Source organism: Lytechinus variegatus, chromosome 18 (genome assembly GCF_018143015.1).
Source record: "Lytechinus variegatus isolate NC3 chromosome 18, Lvar_3.0, whole genome shotgun sequence".
NCBI classification, from domain to species: domain Eukaryota; kingdom Metazoa; phylum Echinodermata; class Echinoidea; order Temnopleuroida; family Toxopneustidae; genus Lytechinus; species Lytechinus variegatus.
Window position 1 is genome coordinate 7,480,741 of NC_054757.1, and position 17,408 is coordinate 7,498,148.

The 17,408-nt window shown below is 34.2% G+C and overlaps 1 protein-coding gene across 2 annotated transcripts in view; it reads right to left on the reverse strand.

Annotated features, from left to right (window-relative positions):
• Nucleotides 1-17,408, reverse strand: part of LOC121431972 (RUN and FYVE domain-containing protein 2-like) — a 45,319-nt gene that overhangs the window by 7,536 nt on the left and 20,375 nt on the right. For both annotated transcript variants that reach the window (XM_041629770.1, XM_041629771.1), the window contains exons 2-10: nt 16,578-16,760; nt 14,556-14,673; nt 12,237-12,338; nt 10,846-11,052; nt 8,694-8,838; nt 6,181-6,282; nt 5,041-5,157; nt 3,761-3,928; nt 2,546-2,643 (exon numbers count right to left, since the gene is read on the reverse strand). In XM_041629770.1, coding sequence (XP_041485704.1) covers nt 2,546-2,643; nt 3,761-3,928; nt 5,041-5,157; nt 6,181-6,282; nt 8,694-8,838; nt 10,846-11,052; nt 12,237-12,338; nt 14,556-14,673; nt 16,578-16,760 — 1,240 coding nt within the window. The remainder of the gene's footprint in view (nt 1-2,545; nt 2,644-3,760; nt 3,929-5,040; nt 5,158-6,180; nt 6,283-8,693; nt 8,839-10,845; nt 11,053-12,236; nt 12,339-14,555; nt 14,674-16,577; nt 16,761-17,408) is intronic.

Sequence of the window (17,408 nt, forward strand, 5' to 3'; positions counted from 1 at the left end):
TAGATAAAAATTGAAGACAGTTAGATTTCTTTTATGTTCACATGATAGGGTAGTACATTATGACAATTTAGTTTCTCATAAGAATATTGCAATTAGTGAGAATAAAAAACATTGTTTTTCTCGGAATGGTCCAAAGTGGACCTAACCCCTTTTGCAACTAAACTCTTCATATACTGAAATATGTAATTTACATATAATTCATGAATAAAACATAAGATGCAAATAATGTACCAATAAGTGACTCTGCTTCAAAAAACTTGTTGCCACAGAGAAGTAGGGTGAAACAATTAAAATCTCAAAGAAATTAATGTAATTTGAATTTCAAAACTTGTATAAAAATTACAAATTTTAAAGGGATACTCCATGCTGAAAATGATACGATTTGAACATATAGAGCAAAAATCAGACGTTCATACCACTGAAAATTTGATAAAAATTGGACCAAGAATAACAAGTTATGGCATTTTAAAGATTTGCATTATTCTGGTGAAACAGTTCTGGGCATGTTTTCATTAATATTCAATGGGTAAAGTGATGATGTCATATCCCCACTTGTTCTTTTGAATTTTACTGTAAGAAATTAGGTTTCTTCAAATCTTCAAAAAAAAAATGGATTGCCAATGGATTTAGTGCATTAGATATTCATTGCTGCAAACTTATTTCATTATAAGGGAGACATATCATTCAAACATGTAAGAAAATAAAAACAAATATGATTTCATATAATGAAATAAAAAAAAAGGGAAAGTAAGGATGTGACACCATCAGCCAACCTAATGAATATTCATGACAAGCATATAAATGTTTTCACAGTATATTGCTTAACTTTGAAATTGACAACTTCAATATTTGTTATCAGAATTTGATGAAATTTTAAGCATTTTGCTGTGTTAATTTTACTTAATTTATTAAGATACAAGTATTTTCAGCCCAGAGTACCCCTTTAAAACAGGGACCAGGTATAGTGGGTGATCATGCGCACGACAAGTAAACTAACTATTCTACAATCATTCCCAATCTGTTTCATACACCATGGGTCATACGACTGAATGTTTCTTATTGAACACATACGCTCCCCTTGCCATTGCGTGATTCGTTATACGGTCACAAACGTTGGATATACCTAAAATTTCTGCATTTTTGAGTGTACGAATTCCAATAGGCCAATGCGCACAAAGAAACCCTGGTATTGATATTAACTAGTATGCACAACCCATAACTGTGGACAGCATTTGTGATGTATAAATAACTGTCTTGTACGACTGCGATAGATCTGCTCCGATCTAAATGATTTAAAAGGTTCCTATAATTTTCGACCATCTTATACAACATATAGTGCATGCACAATATGGTCCATTATCCAATAAAATGTACATTCAAGCTATACAAAATTCCTCATCTAGAAAGAAGAGTAAATGCATTTCTACAGATTTATCCATAAGCATACCTCAATGAGATAGACTTATGTCTGAAATATCAATATCACATCAATTTTGCAGATGATGTCTTTCAGATATGAATATTACTTCCAACAACCAGCATGGACCACGTTGAATAACACCAAAGGGAAAGTATACAAAGCAGGTGTAGACAAAATGACAATTTAACGGTGGCAAGACATGTGCTCCGGCCACATTTGCTCTGGGCTCCGTAACACAAAGATTAGCGATCAATCGCTAAATGAACTGACCAATCAATATCAATGTTACACGCGCATTTGGTTTAAAATACTGACCAGGGACCAATCAGTGCGCTTCTTTCATATTTGCAATCCATCACAAACCTTTGTGTTACGGAGCCCTGGGGCCCGTTGCATAAAACTTTTTTACCTGAGAAAACTCATGTTGTCTTTACCACAGTTTTTGCCCTGTGTTAAAGTCAATGGCAGAAATCAGACTAACCTTAGTTTTCAGTTTTTGCCAGAGTTTTCTCAGGTAAAAAGTTTTATGCAACAGGCCCCTGGTCTTAATATCTCACAGGGTATAGGGCTAGAGTTAGGATTGTAATATTTTGTTGGGGTTCAGAATAATGTAGATCCCCCTCATTTCCATTTATGCTCTATATAATTATACTGTTGTTTTTTTACGAAGTAAGACTGCCCTTCTGTAAAATTGTATTTGATTTGTATTGTTTTATATTACTTTGTATAATGTTTTGAATGGAAATGAAATAAAAGAATTGAATTGAATTAAATGTAAAGAGTGAGATTAGGGTTCCTTTAGTTTTGGAAGTTAGGTTTTACGTTTGGCTTAACATGCGGGTTTTCCATCGGAGCAATTGTCACGAGAGCAAATGTCCTGGGGGGTGTTTCACAAAGATTTAAGTATGACTTAGGTCGCACTTAAATGTCGACGCGTACATGATATGCAACGCGCAATCTTATTGATCAATACGCAGTAGTGCGCGTCCTCTTGGCGTGATCTGACCAATGCTGTCATGCCTTTTATACTGCGCGCAACTAGACATTTAAGTGCGACTCTAAGTCATACTTAAATCTTTGTGAAACACCCCCCTGGAACCCAATCTACTGTTAGTTAGGACTAACCTTTCCTCAAGCTGTTTGATGGTTTCCACCATCTGATTGGTCTTTTCCTCCAGTCTTCCCACGAGTTCAGATTTGTGTTTCATTGTCTCTTCAGTGCCCTAGAGGAAAGGACAGATGGTGGACCAATCTTTCTTGGCTATCATTTGAAAGTGACTTTAAAACTCAAGAGCATTTGCATGGAAATAATCAACTAATTTTTAGTAGAAGTATTTGGTATTTATTGAATCAAGAAGACACCTGAAAAACGGTCCGAAGGCTGAAAAATCCAGGGTTAATAAATAGCCGAGTACAGTGATGACGATAATAATTACAACAGAATAAAACATTGAATCAAATAACTTCTCAACATAAAAAATGTACCAGGAAAAAAATGAATTAAAAAAGTAATATTTTGATAAATGAAACATGTAGAATTGTCAAAAGAGTAATAATGAAATTTGAATATAAGGTAATGTGGGCACCAGATGTACAATTTTTGCGTCCGACTTCCATCTTTCTCCTTTCTCACTTCCCACAATGATCTGGTCAAGTCAAGACAATTTGAGAGAATTGAAATGTTTCATATGAATTGATAAAGAGAAAAGATCATTTCAGGATATGTCTAGTGAGTCATACGTACATACTTCATGGAATTGCCCTCATCTGAATATGAGGTCATGAATTTAAAGCATGTATTAAGCTTTGGTAAATTTATAGATCATTCATTCTCAAACTTTGAATCCATTGTCAAATGAAATGAAAGAAGATACAATAGATCAAGTGTGGTCTGAAAGAGACGATGTCATATTAGATATTTGATGATTATTATGGTAAAAAATAATGGTAATGATGGTGGTATAAATGATGATGATGACGATAAAGATGTTGATGATGATGATGACAATGAAAATGATGATGGTGATGACGTTGATGATGATGATGACAATGAAATGATGATGATGATGATGGTGATGATGAAGTTGATGATGATGATGACAATGAAAATGATGATGAAGATGAGGATGGTGATGATGATGATCATGGTGATGATGGAGATGAGGTTGATGATGATGATGGATGATGATGATGATGGTGAGGATGAATATGAGGTTGATGATGATGATGACGGTGATGATATGCTTCTGCTGATGATACTGCCTATGATGATGATGATGATGAAGATAAAAGCAATGATGACAGTAGTGACAGTAATGATAATGATGACACTGATCTTACCTGAATCTTCTTATAGAGATCAATATTAATAGATTTGATATCTTCAAGCTGTTTCCGTAACGATATGATTGTATCCTGTTTTTCATGGATATCTTTCTCTAGAAGTCTCATCGCCATCTCCATCTCCATCTTAAGGCTTATCTGAAGCTGGAGCTCCTGCTCAACATCCTACAAAGAATATAATGGAGAAAAAAAAATTATTGATGTTAAAGAGAAACAGCAACATGGAAAAAAGGTACTGAACATTTTTATTTTTCACTATTTTCAGGTTCAAATCAGCCACAATATCATTGTACAAGCGGAGCACAAAATTTTCTTATTGAGGAAACAAAAAGAGAATATGTAAAGCATACTCTTCAAAACATTCACAAATCTATATTTGGGTTTTAAAGTATTGTTGATTTTGTTCATTCAAATAATATACATTCTATCATTATTTATTCAAATTTAATACATATTTTTTTATCTATTCATTCATTCATTCATTATCTATCCATTCAATTCAATTATACAATTATCGATGTTTTTTTTTTTGGGGGGGGTTAGTGATTTTTTTATAAAGCTGATAATCCTCAACTTTTTATCTTGGCACCTTAATAACTTGTCCATCTTTCCTCATTTGCTTAAATGGAATAGTCCAGTTTTTGTTTGGGTAATGGTAAATTAGGTTATAGTGTCATAGCTTAAATGTTAACATTTAATGAACTTCTGAAAAATAGGTTCGTGAGTTCTATCAATTCAGCATATTTTTCTTCCAAGTACATAATTGTTGAAGACAATGAACTACTACTGCAGTTTTTCCAATAAAAAGACTCAAGGGCCCTCCACCCTGTAAACATACAAAATATGAGTGATTCATTAAAAAAAATAGGATGCACAGCATATTTCTCATAGATGACTGTACATAATACCTGGACAAAAAAGGAGTTATCTTTCCCTATATGATATAGGCCCTAATGTATATCAAAAATTTTTCCCAAAAGGAGTAGTTGGCAGGCCTAAGTCCCGTCTTACAAAGAGTTGCGATTGATCTGATCAATCACATCTATGGACGGCCAGTAACGTCAATATCTATTATGCATATTTGTTCAAAATATTTTCTAACTATGATGTATATTCATGCATTCATTGTTTTCTTGAAAATTCACTGTGCTTTTCTTTGTTTACAGAGGACATTGTGCAAATTTCCTGTAGAAAAAAATTATGACACTGATGGATTTCCATAGTTACGATTAATTGGATCAATCGTAACTCTTTGTAAGACAGGGCCCTGGACTCACCAGTCTCATTTGTGTTTCTTGTTGCAATCTTTGCTTTGCTTCTGTGTACATCTCATTAAGACCTTGTCTAGAAGTATTATACGTCTCTCGTTCTGTCTCTATATCTGCTTTCACCATCTGAAAAATAAAGGTAACCAATAAGTAAACAGAAAGCTCATTGCGATTTCAGCGAAAAATATTCTAATGATGCGCCATTACATAATTACCAGTATGTACTCTGAAAAGATTATTACAATTTTTAAAATAACAATACATAACGTTATATAGTGCTTAATAAAAGGTATTTCGATTTTGGGTCATAAAGAGAAAATTGCAAAAAACTGACAGAACAAATGAAAACAAATACATAATAATGCATTACGAGGAATGACTAATAAGTTAAGTCTTAAGAAGTGGTTAGAATGAACTAACATAAGAGGCCTCACAAATGAACAAGGGAATATAGCTCTAGAATCTAGGGGCAGGATAAGAGAAGGCGTGAGCGCCAAAACTGTTCATTGTGCGGGGTCCCAGAGTTGCAAGTGGGCAGTAGAAGCAGAACAGAGATGTGTCTACCAAAAGCCTGCCAAATTGATGGCAAGGCCCGAGGGGGGGGGGACATTGCAACCAAAAAAACATGTAAAAAGGATGTCTTTTTTAAGATAGGGCACATTACGTAGTAACGTGATAAGGGTGTCAAAAACACAAAAATAATGAAAAAAGGGTATCTATTTCGCTATAGGAATGCTACGTGTTTAGGGTAAAATTTGCGGGGATAATAAAACAAAATTAAAATGTTTTATAAAGGATGTCCTTTTTGCCCCAAACATACGTGTTTAGAGTCCGATTTGCGCGAGGTGTGGGGCCGTACCAAGCCAAATGATGGTAAAGGTAAAACTGACGACCGACAGACCTGTGATATATTAATAATGGAATATCGCTGTACTTGTTTAGGGGTTCATTTCAGGGACTACTTGCCAAGAGCATCATTTTGTTTCCAATACTTGTTAAGGGGAGGGTTTCACACGCCAATACTTGTTATGGAAAGTACGTGTTTAGGGTGCTTTTCGAGACCCCATGGTCGCGCAGGGTATCCACGTCAATGGAAGTGCCCCCCCCCCCCGGGGGCAAGGCTGTTCCCTCTTCTACATCTGCACTCACCTCTAGTTTTTTCTCTGTATGATGTTTCAAGGTATTGTTCTCCGCTCTTAGTAAATCATTATCTGCCTGTATACTCAGGATGTTATTGTTGGCCATAGCAAGCTGATCAAAGACAAGAAACATGAATTTATTAGCACACTTCATTCATATCTCATGAATATTTTGTTTTGAAATATATACAATGATAACATAAACAAAAACATTCATAACTGTATGTCGTATAAATCAATAATACATCAATACATAGATTTCCAATTATTATAAAGATATACATCTATATACAAAGTGTTACATGTATGAATAATTGTAAAAGAATTTTAAAAGGCAATTACATTTATCTATTAGTTATTTCCCTTTAAGGATAGCCAAGAATTGTAAAGAACATTCCAGGATGTCTTTTTATTATGCAGGCCTTGCCTATTTAAAGGCCAAGGAGTTTTATTGTTGAATAAGGAAAAGCCAAACAATAGAATTGTATTGGTAGTGGAAATGAATAGGCTTAGGTATTTTGTTTACACTGTTGATTTCAATGAGGTCATTCAAGAGTGTTCTGGATTTTGACTGCTCCTGAAAGGAGAAAGTTCTTTTGGAAGACAATTCTAGAAGCTTGTAGATTAGTCGAAATTTGAGAATGATCTAGAACACTTGTAATTAGTATAAAAGCTGCAGATTTTTCAAGATGATCATCACATCATATTAGATCACACCATCACATCATATGAGAGCAGGAGATCACATCACATCATATGAGATCACTTCACCAGATCAGATCAGAGCAGTTTATGCATCAATGAACTGTTTGCAGTTATTTTGAGAAATTATCAGTTCTCATCGAGATCATCAACATCATCAACCTGTTCAATGAACACGCTTCAACCCATGGATTGCTGAAATTGACTGTTAATCATCATCAACATCGTCTTCACGGACATTTCAACACGTTGCAGTGACTCTTATTATTCATCGGACTTCAACATCAGTTTCATCATCGCCATCATTGTGAATTTTCGCCAGTCAACTGGGATTTTATCATTTGGATTATTACTTGGATATAATATCATCACTTCGGGATTTTACATCGGACACTTCAAGAGATTTATGTAAGATCATTATTTGTTTTATTTATGTATAATTATTTCCTGTAATAAAAAAAGAGGAAATTAAACTTTATACATCAATTTCTGATTGTTATTTGTTGCAGTATCGTAACAAAAGAGAAATGACGAATTGAAATTTAACATAAAGAAGGTGTAGCATAATGCAATATACATAAGTTATCTAATCATCGAATACAAATTAGGAAGTAAATAAATGTATAACATTAGAGATATGAATTAAACAGATAGGCCCGTAATCTGACGTCAGGTTTAATTTGGACCACGGTCCAACTATGTGCTAAAATTATGGGAGCCAAAGAGTGAAAAATTTTGTTAATATTGTATATCTCTGTATGTTTACTATTTTCTTTCCTCTTGCTTTTACAATGAAGTGAAATACTTCAAAATACTTCAGTTATCATTCCAAGACAATTATGAACAGTTTGAGTGTCAAAGGAGTAAATAAATTTGGATGTGTACAGTTAGGGATTGGTGCCCCAATTGGCTCTCCATAGTTAAACCACAACTTTAAACCAGGGTTTAATAATAAATTCCAGTTCTGGTAACAATCTCAAAATGACTTTTTATAGAATCTAATATAATGACCACCCAAGTGTCTGTTTGTATGAATGAAAAATATGTGCCAAAGGATTCTGGAAGAAATTGTGTAATTGCTGAGAAACAAGCAAAATAAGAGCGGATTCGGTCACTTCCGTCAGGTCTTTATTCCAGCAATAATAATACACTGTCCCACGTGTGCCTATCTGTGTTGGCGATCTTTAGTGTTATTGTATTTCAGCTTAGATTTTATGATTTCACATATGTTTATGTAACTCTACCAAATCTAGATACACGATGATATAGTCATACTTAACCTTGGTTTTACAGACTTTCTCACGAAATAAGTGTTTTACTGCAACTACTTTCATTTACCGGGTACCTTTAATTTAAACCCAAGTTCAGAATACGGGCCATAATGTTGAATTAGAATTTACTTTCAGGTTTAAGTTTTAAAGGCAATATGGGTATATACTGTAACTATACGATAAGATGAATCAAATCTTCCATTTGATTCATCTTATCCTTTCTCTTATTTATTACAGATATGATTAAATCCAGAGCTGTACACTTTTTCAAGTTCTCTCACCCAGGATGATATATCCCCCCAAATTCATGCATTTATTTCTATTCTGCTTTTTTTCCTGTTTTATACTTTGGACACTCTCTTTTGTATATATATTCCTCACTAACTAGTTTGATATCACTGCGGTGTATTTTCCCCATTTCAAACATTTGTTACTTTTCTCCTTACGCATTGTCATACTTTTCATATTTCATTCTTTTATACGTCACTCAGTAAACATTTTTTTCAATCATTGTGCCTGTGGGACTAATTGCATTGCATCGACACCTTACCTCTCCTTTCATACTAGCATTAGAATCTTCCAAAGCCTTGATGCGTGCGTGAAGCCCCGATATCTGAGAGGTCAGGTGACGATTGTGCTCTTCAAGATAGTTCTTCTGGTCAAGCAACGTGGCAAGGTTGACCTCTGTTGGCACTCTGTATATAATCATCCCATGAAATGAAATAGTTAAATGATGTGAGAGCAAAACAATATGGACAGTTTTTGAAAAAAATCTTTGTTTTTATAAACAGATATAATCACATGGCTTGGAAGTACATCTAGGGTCTCGCATTGGCCGCGGAAGCAAAAAAAATTTAGGGGGGGGGGTACACCTGAAATTTTGGGATGGACACAGGTAAAAAATTTGACAAAAAAGGTCATCAATCTAAAAAAAATTTGGGGGGACTGCAAACATTTTAGGGGGGGAAGCAGGAAACAAGCAAAAAAAGGAAAAAAAAAAGGGTTATCAACAACAACAACCCCCCCTCAAATTTAGGGAAGGAACAGGTCCCCCCCCCCGCCTATGGGGTCTCGTCTTACAGAGCGTTGTGATTAATCTGATTAACTTCAACTATATATAATGAAAACTATGGGCCTGTTGCATAAATCTTTTTACCTGAGAAAACTCTGGTAAAAACAGAAAACTAAGGTTAGTCTGATTTCTTCCATTGACTTTAACACAGGGCAAAAACTCCGGTAAAAAACAACCTGAGTTTTCTCACGTAAAAAGTTTTATGCAACGGGCCCCCGTAAATGTCATATTTTTCCTACTTGGAATTTGCACAATGTCCTTTACCAAAGAGGAGCACACTGAATCGTTGAGACAACAAGCAATTCATGAATATACATCAGGGGCCCGTTGCAGAAAGAGTTGCATTTAAACGCAAGCCAAAAAATCAATCGCAAGTCCAAAATGCGCGCTTTTAATTGGTTGAAAATAAAGTTGCGCATGACTTTTAGAGTTGCGATTGATTGCAACCCTTTCTGCAACGGGCCCCTGATCTATAAAAAAAATATTTAAATATGCATTTTAGATGTTGGCATAGATGGCATCCCATAGTTGTGCTTGATCGGATCAATAGCAAGACAGTGCATTATATATATGAGGATATAATTATATAATATTGACTGGCCTTGAGGGGAACATCAAATATATTGCCAGCAAAAGAATCATATTGGCCCGAGTGTTTAGACGAGGGCAATATGGGTCATTTAAGGGCAATAAATTTGATGTTCCCCGAAAGAAGAGCCAGTCAATATTTTTATTATCATCCAAATCAGATATCTAGAGCAAAAATCGTGATAATGGTGAAATTTCTTTTTAAAATAGTTATATTTTGTATTAATAGGCTCTGCACTTTACCATTATGACGCACTTGCAAGCGCTTGGATCCAGTGATGTCTTTATTATGACGTATGTTGTTGGCGCGCAGATCCTTATGAAGCGTATCTCTTTATACGCATCCTCAAATGCCCGGATGTGAGACCAGGGAAAATACAAAGGTATATTTTGCGTCGTCTCTGCATGCAAAGTAAATATGCGCATTGAGACCGAGGAAAATACAAATAATATACCTATCCCTTCCCGATATTTATGAATCTAGGGCAATACGGTTTTGTAAATGACCAGCTCAGATGTCTGATACGGGTGATAATAATATATATTGCATGATGGGGCACAATATCAGATGTTAAGGCAACTCTAATAAGTCACAACCTATTTATTTTCATCCAAACATGCATCTAGAATTTGATTGCATTTTCCTTACAAATAAAAGCCCTTCACTCAAGTATGATACCACTGAAATAGCATGAAACTTGTTTTTTTTTCTTGTCATCAAAGAGAAATTAAGGCAAAAAATATCAATGGGAATGTGCCATGGCTGTCCATATGTGTATTTCAGTTTCAGTCCAATATGTTCAATTTCATGTTGGTGATCCTGAAAGATGCCATTACAGTATGAAATTTATTCCACTTAAAGAGAAATAAGAGGCATGAAAATTGTTAATTATTTTTTTTGTTCATTTCATCCTTCCTTTTTATTTTGGCTATGTTCAGTTCAGTTTATGTCACATTTTCCAATTGCGTACATACATTTATGTCTTTCTTTTGCAATTGAATTCAAGCTATTGCAACTACTGTCCCATATGTGTAATCTTACGTTGGGGATCCAGACGAAGCTTCCATAGGTTTATCAAGGTAGTTGCCATCTTTAAAGTACATGCTGAAGTCAATGACTGATGGTGCGGAGTCGAGGTCATCGCCCTTTAGACAGAAGTTACAGTCGATGGCGTTGAGGCCGACGAGGAGACCGGCGATGACCATGGCTTCCTCTTCCATTACTAAAGCTGTGGGCTCGTACCATTCACTGAAAGATTAATAATAATAATGGTGGCAACTTATATAGTGCACAGGTCCAAATGTCGGTGCTGATGGCGCTTCAAGGAAAATAAACACAAAACACAACAACAATAGAAACAAAAAAAAGAGAAACTGTTTTAATGATTAAATAAGTTTTCAACTGGGACTTGAATGTTTCTGTTGATGAAATTTGGCGTAATTGGATAGGCAGTTGATTCCATAGCTTTGGTCCTGTAACAGAGAATGCAAGATTAAGAAGACTTTCATCATTGATCCACTAACATTAATACACAAGAATATGTCCTCTTTTTTATACTTGTATAAAGACAAGATAATTCAGTGCAAGGTTGACAAAATATTTTGTTTTGAAGATATCTAATAAAAAAATTCTGACCCCATACAAGGAACCACAACTATATTAACTAATTGCTATTCAAAATGCATTTACCATTCATTGAATGCTATGAAGAAGTTGCTTAATTACGCGATCAACTAGTGCAGGGCTGCAAACTTGATTATATTTTAAACGAGAATTTAACGAAAACATAAGGCCAGTAAAACAAACATTGTCAAACAATTAAATTTTGAAACAAAACTGATTAATTACTAACCCAGTTACTGGTCAATCATTTTATACACAATATATGCATACAATGACCTTCATTGGTTATTACTTTACTGCATTTAATCAAAGATACTACAAAAGTCTGAAATATGCTCCTGGGGAAGGGCGCCAACAGCGTTGAGTTAATAAGCCATGGCACATCGGCACGCAGCTGTGTATAAAACATACAGGTATGGGGGAAATGAGAAAGGGGATTTCGGAGAGGGCTCAAGGGTGGTGCATGGGAATAATTCCACCTTTAATTACCCAGAAACCTCTGAAATATAGTCATCTTTAATTTAAGAAAAAAAATTGACGAAATAAAATGTTAAAATGTAAAGGGTCTATTCCTTCAACCCTTCACCATTTCTCTCATATGTTTCATACACAACCATCTCGCAATATGCAAAGGTATTAAAGAAAGGTTGCTACTTACTCAACGCTGTGGGGCGCTCTTCCCGAGCGTTTCATTACGCGGTCTATGTACTGTCCGATCTTCCCCTAGTAGCATCTTTGATTTAATTCATGTGTAAATGCTTTTCTGCAGCGCTAGCCCTGTATGTCCTTTCCCTTTGTGCTTCACTCACCTTAATAAGTGTTTGGATTCAATGAGTGCCTTGAAATAATCAGCTAATTTCTTCTGCATCATCGCCAGTCTCAACCAAGCTCTTCCTCTCCCTAAACTAGTTCTAGTAAATGAAAAAAAGGAAAACAAAATTTATAGTGATGCATTATGAATTTAAATAATTTATGCAATATAATAATAATGTAAAAGCATTAGGTTCTATATCTCTGGTTGTGTTATTTTCTTATAAATGAAAGCTAATGTAGCAATAGCACACATTTTTAAAGCACAAAATACATTTTTTTTCAATTAATCTGTTATATATATTCAGCATTTTCACATGTTGCTGAACCAGAGACTTTGATTTCTTTTATTAAAGAAAGTATACAGAAAAGGATCTTCTATGATGACATTGCCAGCATTTAAACAACCAAATTTAAGGCAATAACTTAAACATATATACACTCTCAATATATTTCCATATAAACAAAAACTAAAAGAGAATATAAGAGAAAACACAGAAAAAAAGCTGTGAAGTACATCTACATGTACTTCAACAGCAAACAATTAATATTCTTCTTTAATCATTTTAAACATGAAGGCTTTTATATGCCAGCGAATAAAAGCAGTGAGAGAGATGATATTCACTAGCTTACTTCAATCGTCTGTAATAAAGACCTGACTCTAGAAGTAAGAAAAAGTCAAGACTGCTCATTTTCTCAAAGTAATTAAAGAGTAATTTCCCAACTGATCACCGTCAAAACAAGCTTGATAGGAATTTGATGAATGCCCTAATGCAATATCATATCAGTAGTGAGTTGTTATTGATGATGCTCTAATGACAAGTGGCATGAAAAATGCACCTTCCTAATTCCAGTCTGATCAAACTTTAATGAATATTGGAGTAATTAGTTGGATGGAATCAACCCTCTTCTGGGGGCCAGTTGCACAAAGAGTTATAATCAAACACAACTCCAGAAATCAATTGCAACTTGATCTTCAACCAATCAGAAGTGTGTATTTCGATCTTTTGATTGATTTTTTACATTTTGAGTTTCTCTTTCTGAGAATGGGCCCCTGTATTGTCTTATGCCCGTTTCACATCTGCAATAATACCTGAGCAATTCAAAAGAAAGCATCTATGAATTCAGCTTTTTCTATTTGCCTGTCTGTCATTATTAACTTGTGGATAAGTGTTTGGAACAGTGTGATTCTTGTATCAATATCATAACCGATGAATCTTAAGTCAATGGATAACTTAAACGTAGAAGGGTTACTTTTTCAGATGAGCTAATTGTGTAAAATTTTGATTTGTGACACAAAGATAAGTATATTGAATTATTATAGAGAAATTTACATGGTGTATTCAATGTGATTTCTGAGGTGAATGCTTACATCTGGAACATACGTGTATATTTCAAAATGTGTAAATCATAGAAAATATTATATCAACATTGTTGAGATAATTTGATGTTCATCAATGGAGACTGGCTAAATAAATGAACATGTATAACTTGCATTTTCCACAGTCCCCAGCCTGCATATGCGTGAATGCAGGCTCAGTCTCCTACAGGTCACCATCTCAATTTTCTTTTCTTCTTTTCTTCCCGACAATCATCTTTGCTTAATCATTCACAAGTCTATATTTTCAATGATAATATTATCCTAGAGTATTTTGTTTGTCTTTATGTCATCCTATATGATTACATACAATTTATATAAGTAATCAATGTCATTCATATAACATTGATGTAAACACATCTTTTTTGGTAAAATGTGAACAAAAAAATTTCTACACTGTAGACGATAAAATGGTAATAGTAATAATGTTTTATTTACCAAGGGTAGCCACTTCAGTTAGGAAACTGCTCTCCCAGCGGGCCCTGCATAACATAATATGTTATCATATGACACCTAGATAGATCCTTGTGATTTGATTGGTTGTTTGATATCATTCATTCAGCCCATTTTGCAATGACATCATCAACCGTGCAATTTTGGATACGTTCATCATGCAGTTTTGGATCCATTGCACGCGCGCACCGAGACTGCAGCTGCAGGCACCAGCAGTGCTTAAATTATAATGATGTAACAATCAAAAGACCAAACTCACACTGCATGAGCATGTTTTCATGCATCAAAATTTTCATTCGTGCAATGGACAGAATACTTCATTCGGTGGATCATTTCATCTTTCACCTCATGAAGTCCATTGCACTCGTAAACCTTCATTATTTGTATATTATTACCCTTCTCGAGTGAATTGAATTGCATAGATTTTTCAATGAATCTATCAACATTCCTATGGTACTTTGTAGGAAAGCTGATGAAAGAAACTTACTTGATTCCAGGAAGATTCCTCACACTGTCAATGATTTCTGAGAAGTCTGGAAGGGATTTCTCCAATGATTCCACAGCGTTCCAGAACGAACGTTTCTTCTCCAGGAATGTCTTCTTACCTAGAAATGTTTCAATGAACCACAATATTGTTGTTTGATTGAACGAAAAACAGATTAAAATCAAATTCAAATTGAGCTCCATTGTATATGCATGTCGCTTACCAGCAAGCTACACTTCTAATGGTGTTTGCAAAAAACTTTCAATGATTGATAGGTACCACAGTCCAATGAAACTCATGCACATTTTATTGTAATTTACAAAAGATAGATTGTTTGCTTCTTGCATCAAAACAAATATCAATTGATTTATTTTAGTTAAAATTGATCTATCAATTGCTAAATTTCCATCTGAGATTTCCAATTGACTGCAGCTATTTTTTACAACACCCCTTTAGGTGTATTGCATCTATCTTGGCCTGTATTTTCAGAAATCTGTCCACAATTCATCGAAACAGTAATAAACTAGCACATCAATGATGTGGAGCTCATCCGACATCTCGCAACACAATTTAACACAATTTTAATTTCAGCCCAGTTGACACTATAGTGAATTATATTGGTGACATAAATTGAGGATATAGAATTGAAATTGATGAAGAAATGACATAGAAGCATTTTTTGTGATCTATGAATAAATTTCATATGAATTAAGTACTAATTATTATCTAGTCAAAGTTTCTTAACTCTGTGTAGAACCTTGGTGAACCTAATGTAGCTCTGAGATGGAACAAAAATAACTAAAATCAATCAACAAATAAGCAATTTTTGTGAGTTTTGAAAATATATGAACAAATAGCAGATTCAATGAGTTGCAAAATTCTATGTTTAAATTTTTGTATCACCACCTCGAGCTAATGTATCATATAAAGCAAACAAAACTGAAATTGATCAACAAATGAAGAAGAAAAAACATTTTTTTGATATATATGAGTAAATTTTGCATAAATTAGAATAAATAATTTTCCAGACAAAATTTCAAAATTTTGTGTACAAGTTTGGTGAACCTCATGCAGCTTCACCAGATGGAAGAAAAAAATCAAAATCTTTCAACAAATAAAGAAGAGGAATTTTCTGTGATTTTTGAATAAATTTTGCATAAATTAGCATAAATAATTTTCTACTGAAAATGTCAAAAATCTGTGTAGAAGTTTGATGAACCTTATAAAGTTCTACAGGATGGAAAAAAAACTTAAAATTGGTCAACAATTAAAGAAGAAAAAGCATTTTATGTGAAATTTTAAAAACATGAATAAATTCATTTTGAATAAATTAGCATAAAAATTGTTCTATTAAAAATTTCAAAATTCTGTGTACAAGATTGGTGAACCTCATGAAGCTCTACCAGATAGATGAAAAAAATCAAAATCGGTCAACAAATAAAGAAGAAAAAGCATTTTATGTGAATTTTTAAAAATATGCATAAATTAATTTCACATAAATTAGCATAAAAATTGTTCTGGTCAAAATTTGAATGCCCTACCTAGTGCTATCATATAAAGCAAACAGAACTGAAATCGGACTTGAAATGGCGAAGTAGTAACATTTTGAAATTGTGGACGGACGACAGACGATGGACGATACGCCACGGCATAAGCTCATCTTGCCCTTCGAGCCGGATGAGCTAAAAATGGAAACTGTATGTTGCATAAAGATTAAAACATTACCTGATCCCATTAATTTCTAGAAAATTAAACAAGAAAAAAAAAAGTTGGCAGAACTTGCCTAGTCATGGTCAAGAACAAAGAAGTTTATTTTAAAGGTCGAGCCCATCCCAGAAATATGTTGATTTGAATCAATAGAGAAAAATTTAACAAGCATAACGCTGAAAATTTTCATCAAAATCGGATGGAAAATAAGGAAGTTATAATTTATAAAGTTTCTCTTATTCTTAAAAAACACTTATATGCACAACTCAATGATTTGCAAATGAGAAAACCTTGACCCTTAATCAGGCTACCACTGACCTTTGACCCCATGATTCATGACATGCTCCATGACGACAAAGAACTGTTGAAGAGGGACATACTCATCATCCAGTATCCTAGCTTCCTCCATTGCTGATTCTATCAAAGTCTTGATACACAGCTTAGCAACGTTGAGAAGATTGGCTCTTTCAACCAACACAGGATTCTTGATGACACTGTCATCTGAAAATATACAAAGAAAAGAGAATTTTAAAATGATTTATATCCCAATACTTCAAATTATAAAGATTGTTTGTACATGTTATATCATCTAGTATCCTGGAGTCTTCCATTGGTGATTCTGTTTTGTTTCTGGTAACTCCCGTAGGAACTTGGCAGGACAGCATTTTGCTGGTAAACGCCAAGCTGGTATATAAACAATTACCTAGGAAACATTTTACGTCTAGGTTAATCAGTCATAGCGGCTGTTGTTATAGACAACAGATATCACTCTTGGGCCTTTTTATCAAAGTGGAGACAATGGCAGAGTTGGGATTCGAACTCACAACCTTGCGATTATGAGTCCAATGCTCTAACCACTGGACCACAAAGTCTTGATACACAGCTTAGCAACGTTGAGAAGATTGGCTCTTTCCATCAACACTGGATTCTTGATGACACTAACATGTGAGATATATGTAAAGGGGCAAAAATATACATTTTTTGTATAATCTCATACTTCAAATGATAAAGAAATTATAATTAAGATGTAATATCATTGCATATTTTTGGAAATTTTACAAATCAATATCTTTCATAGTCCAATTTCGTTGAAACTTTCACATCTGCTTCTCTGATTTTTCACTTTTTTGTCTATTTCAAACAATTTAT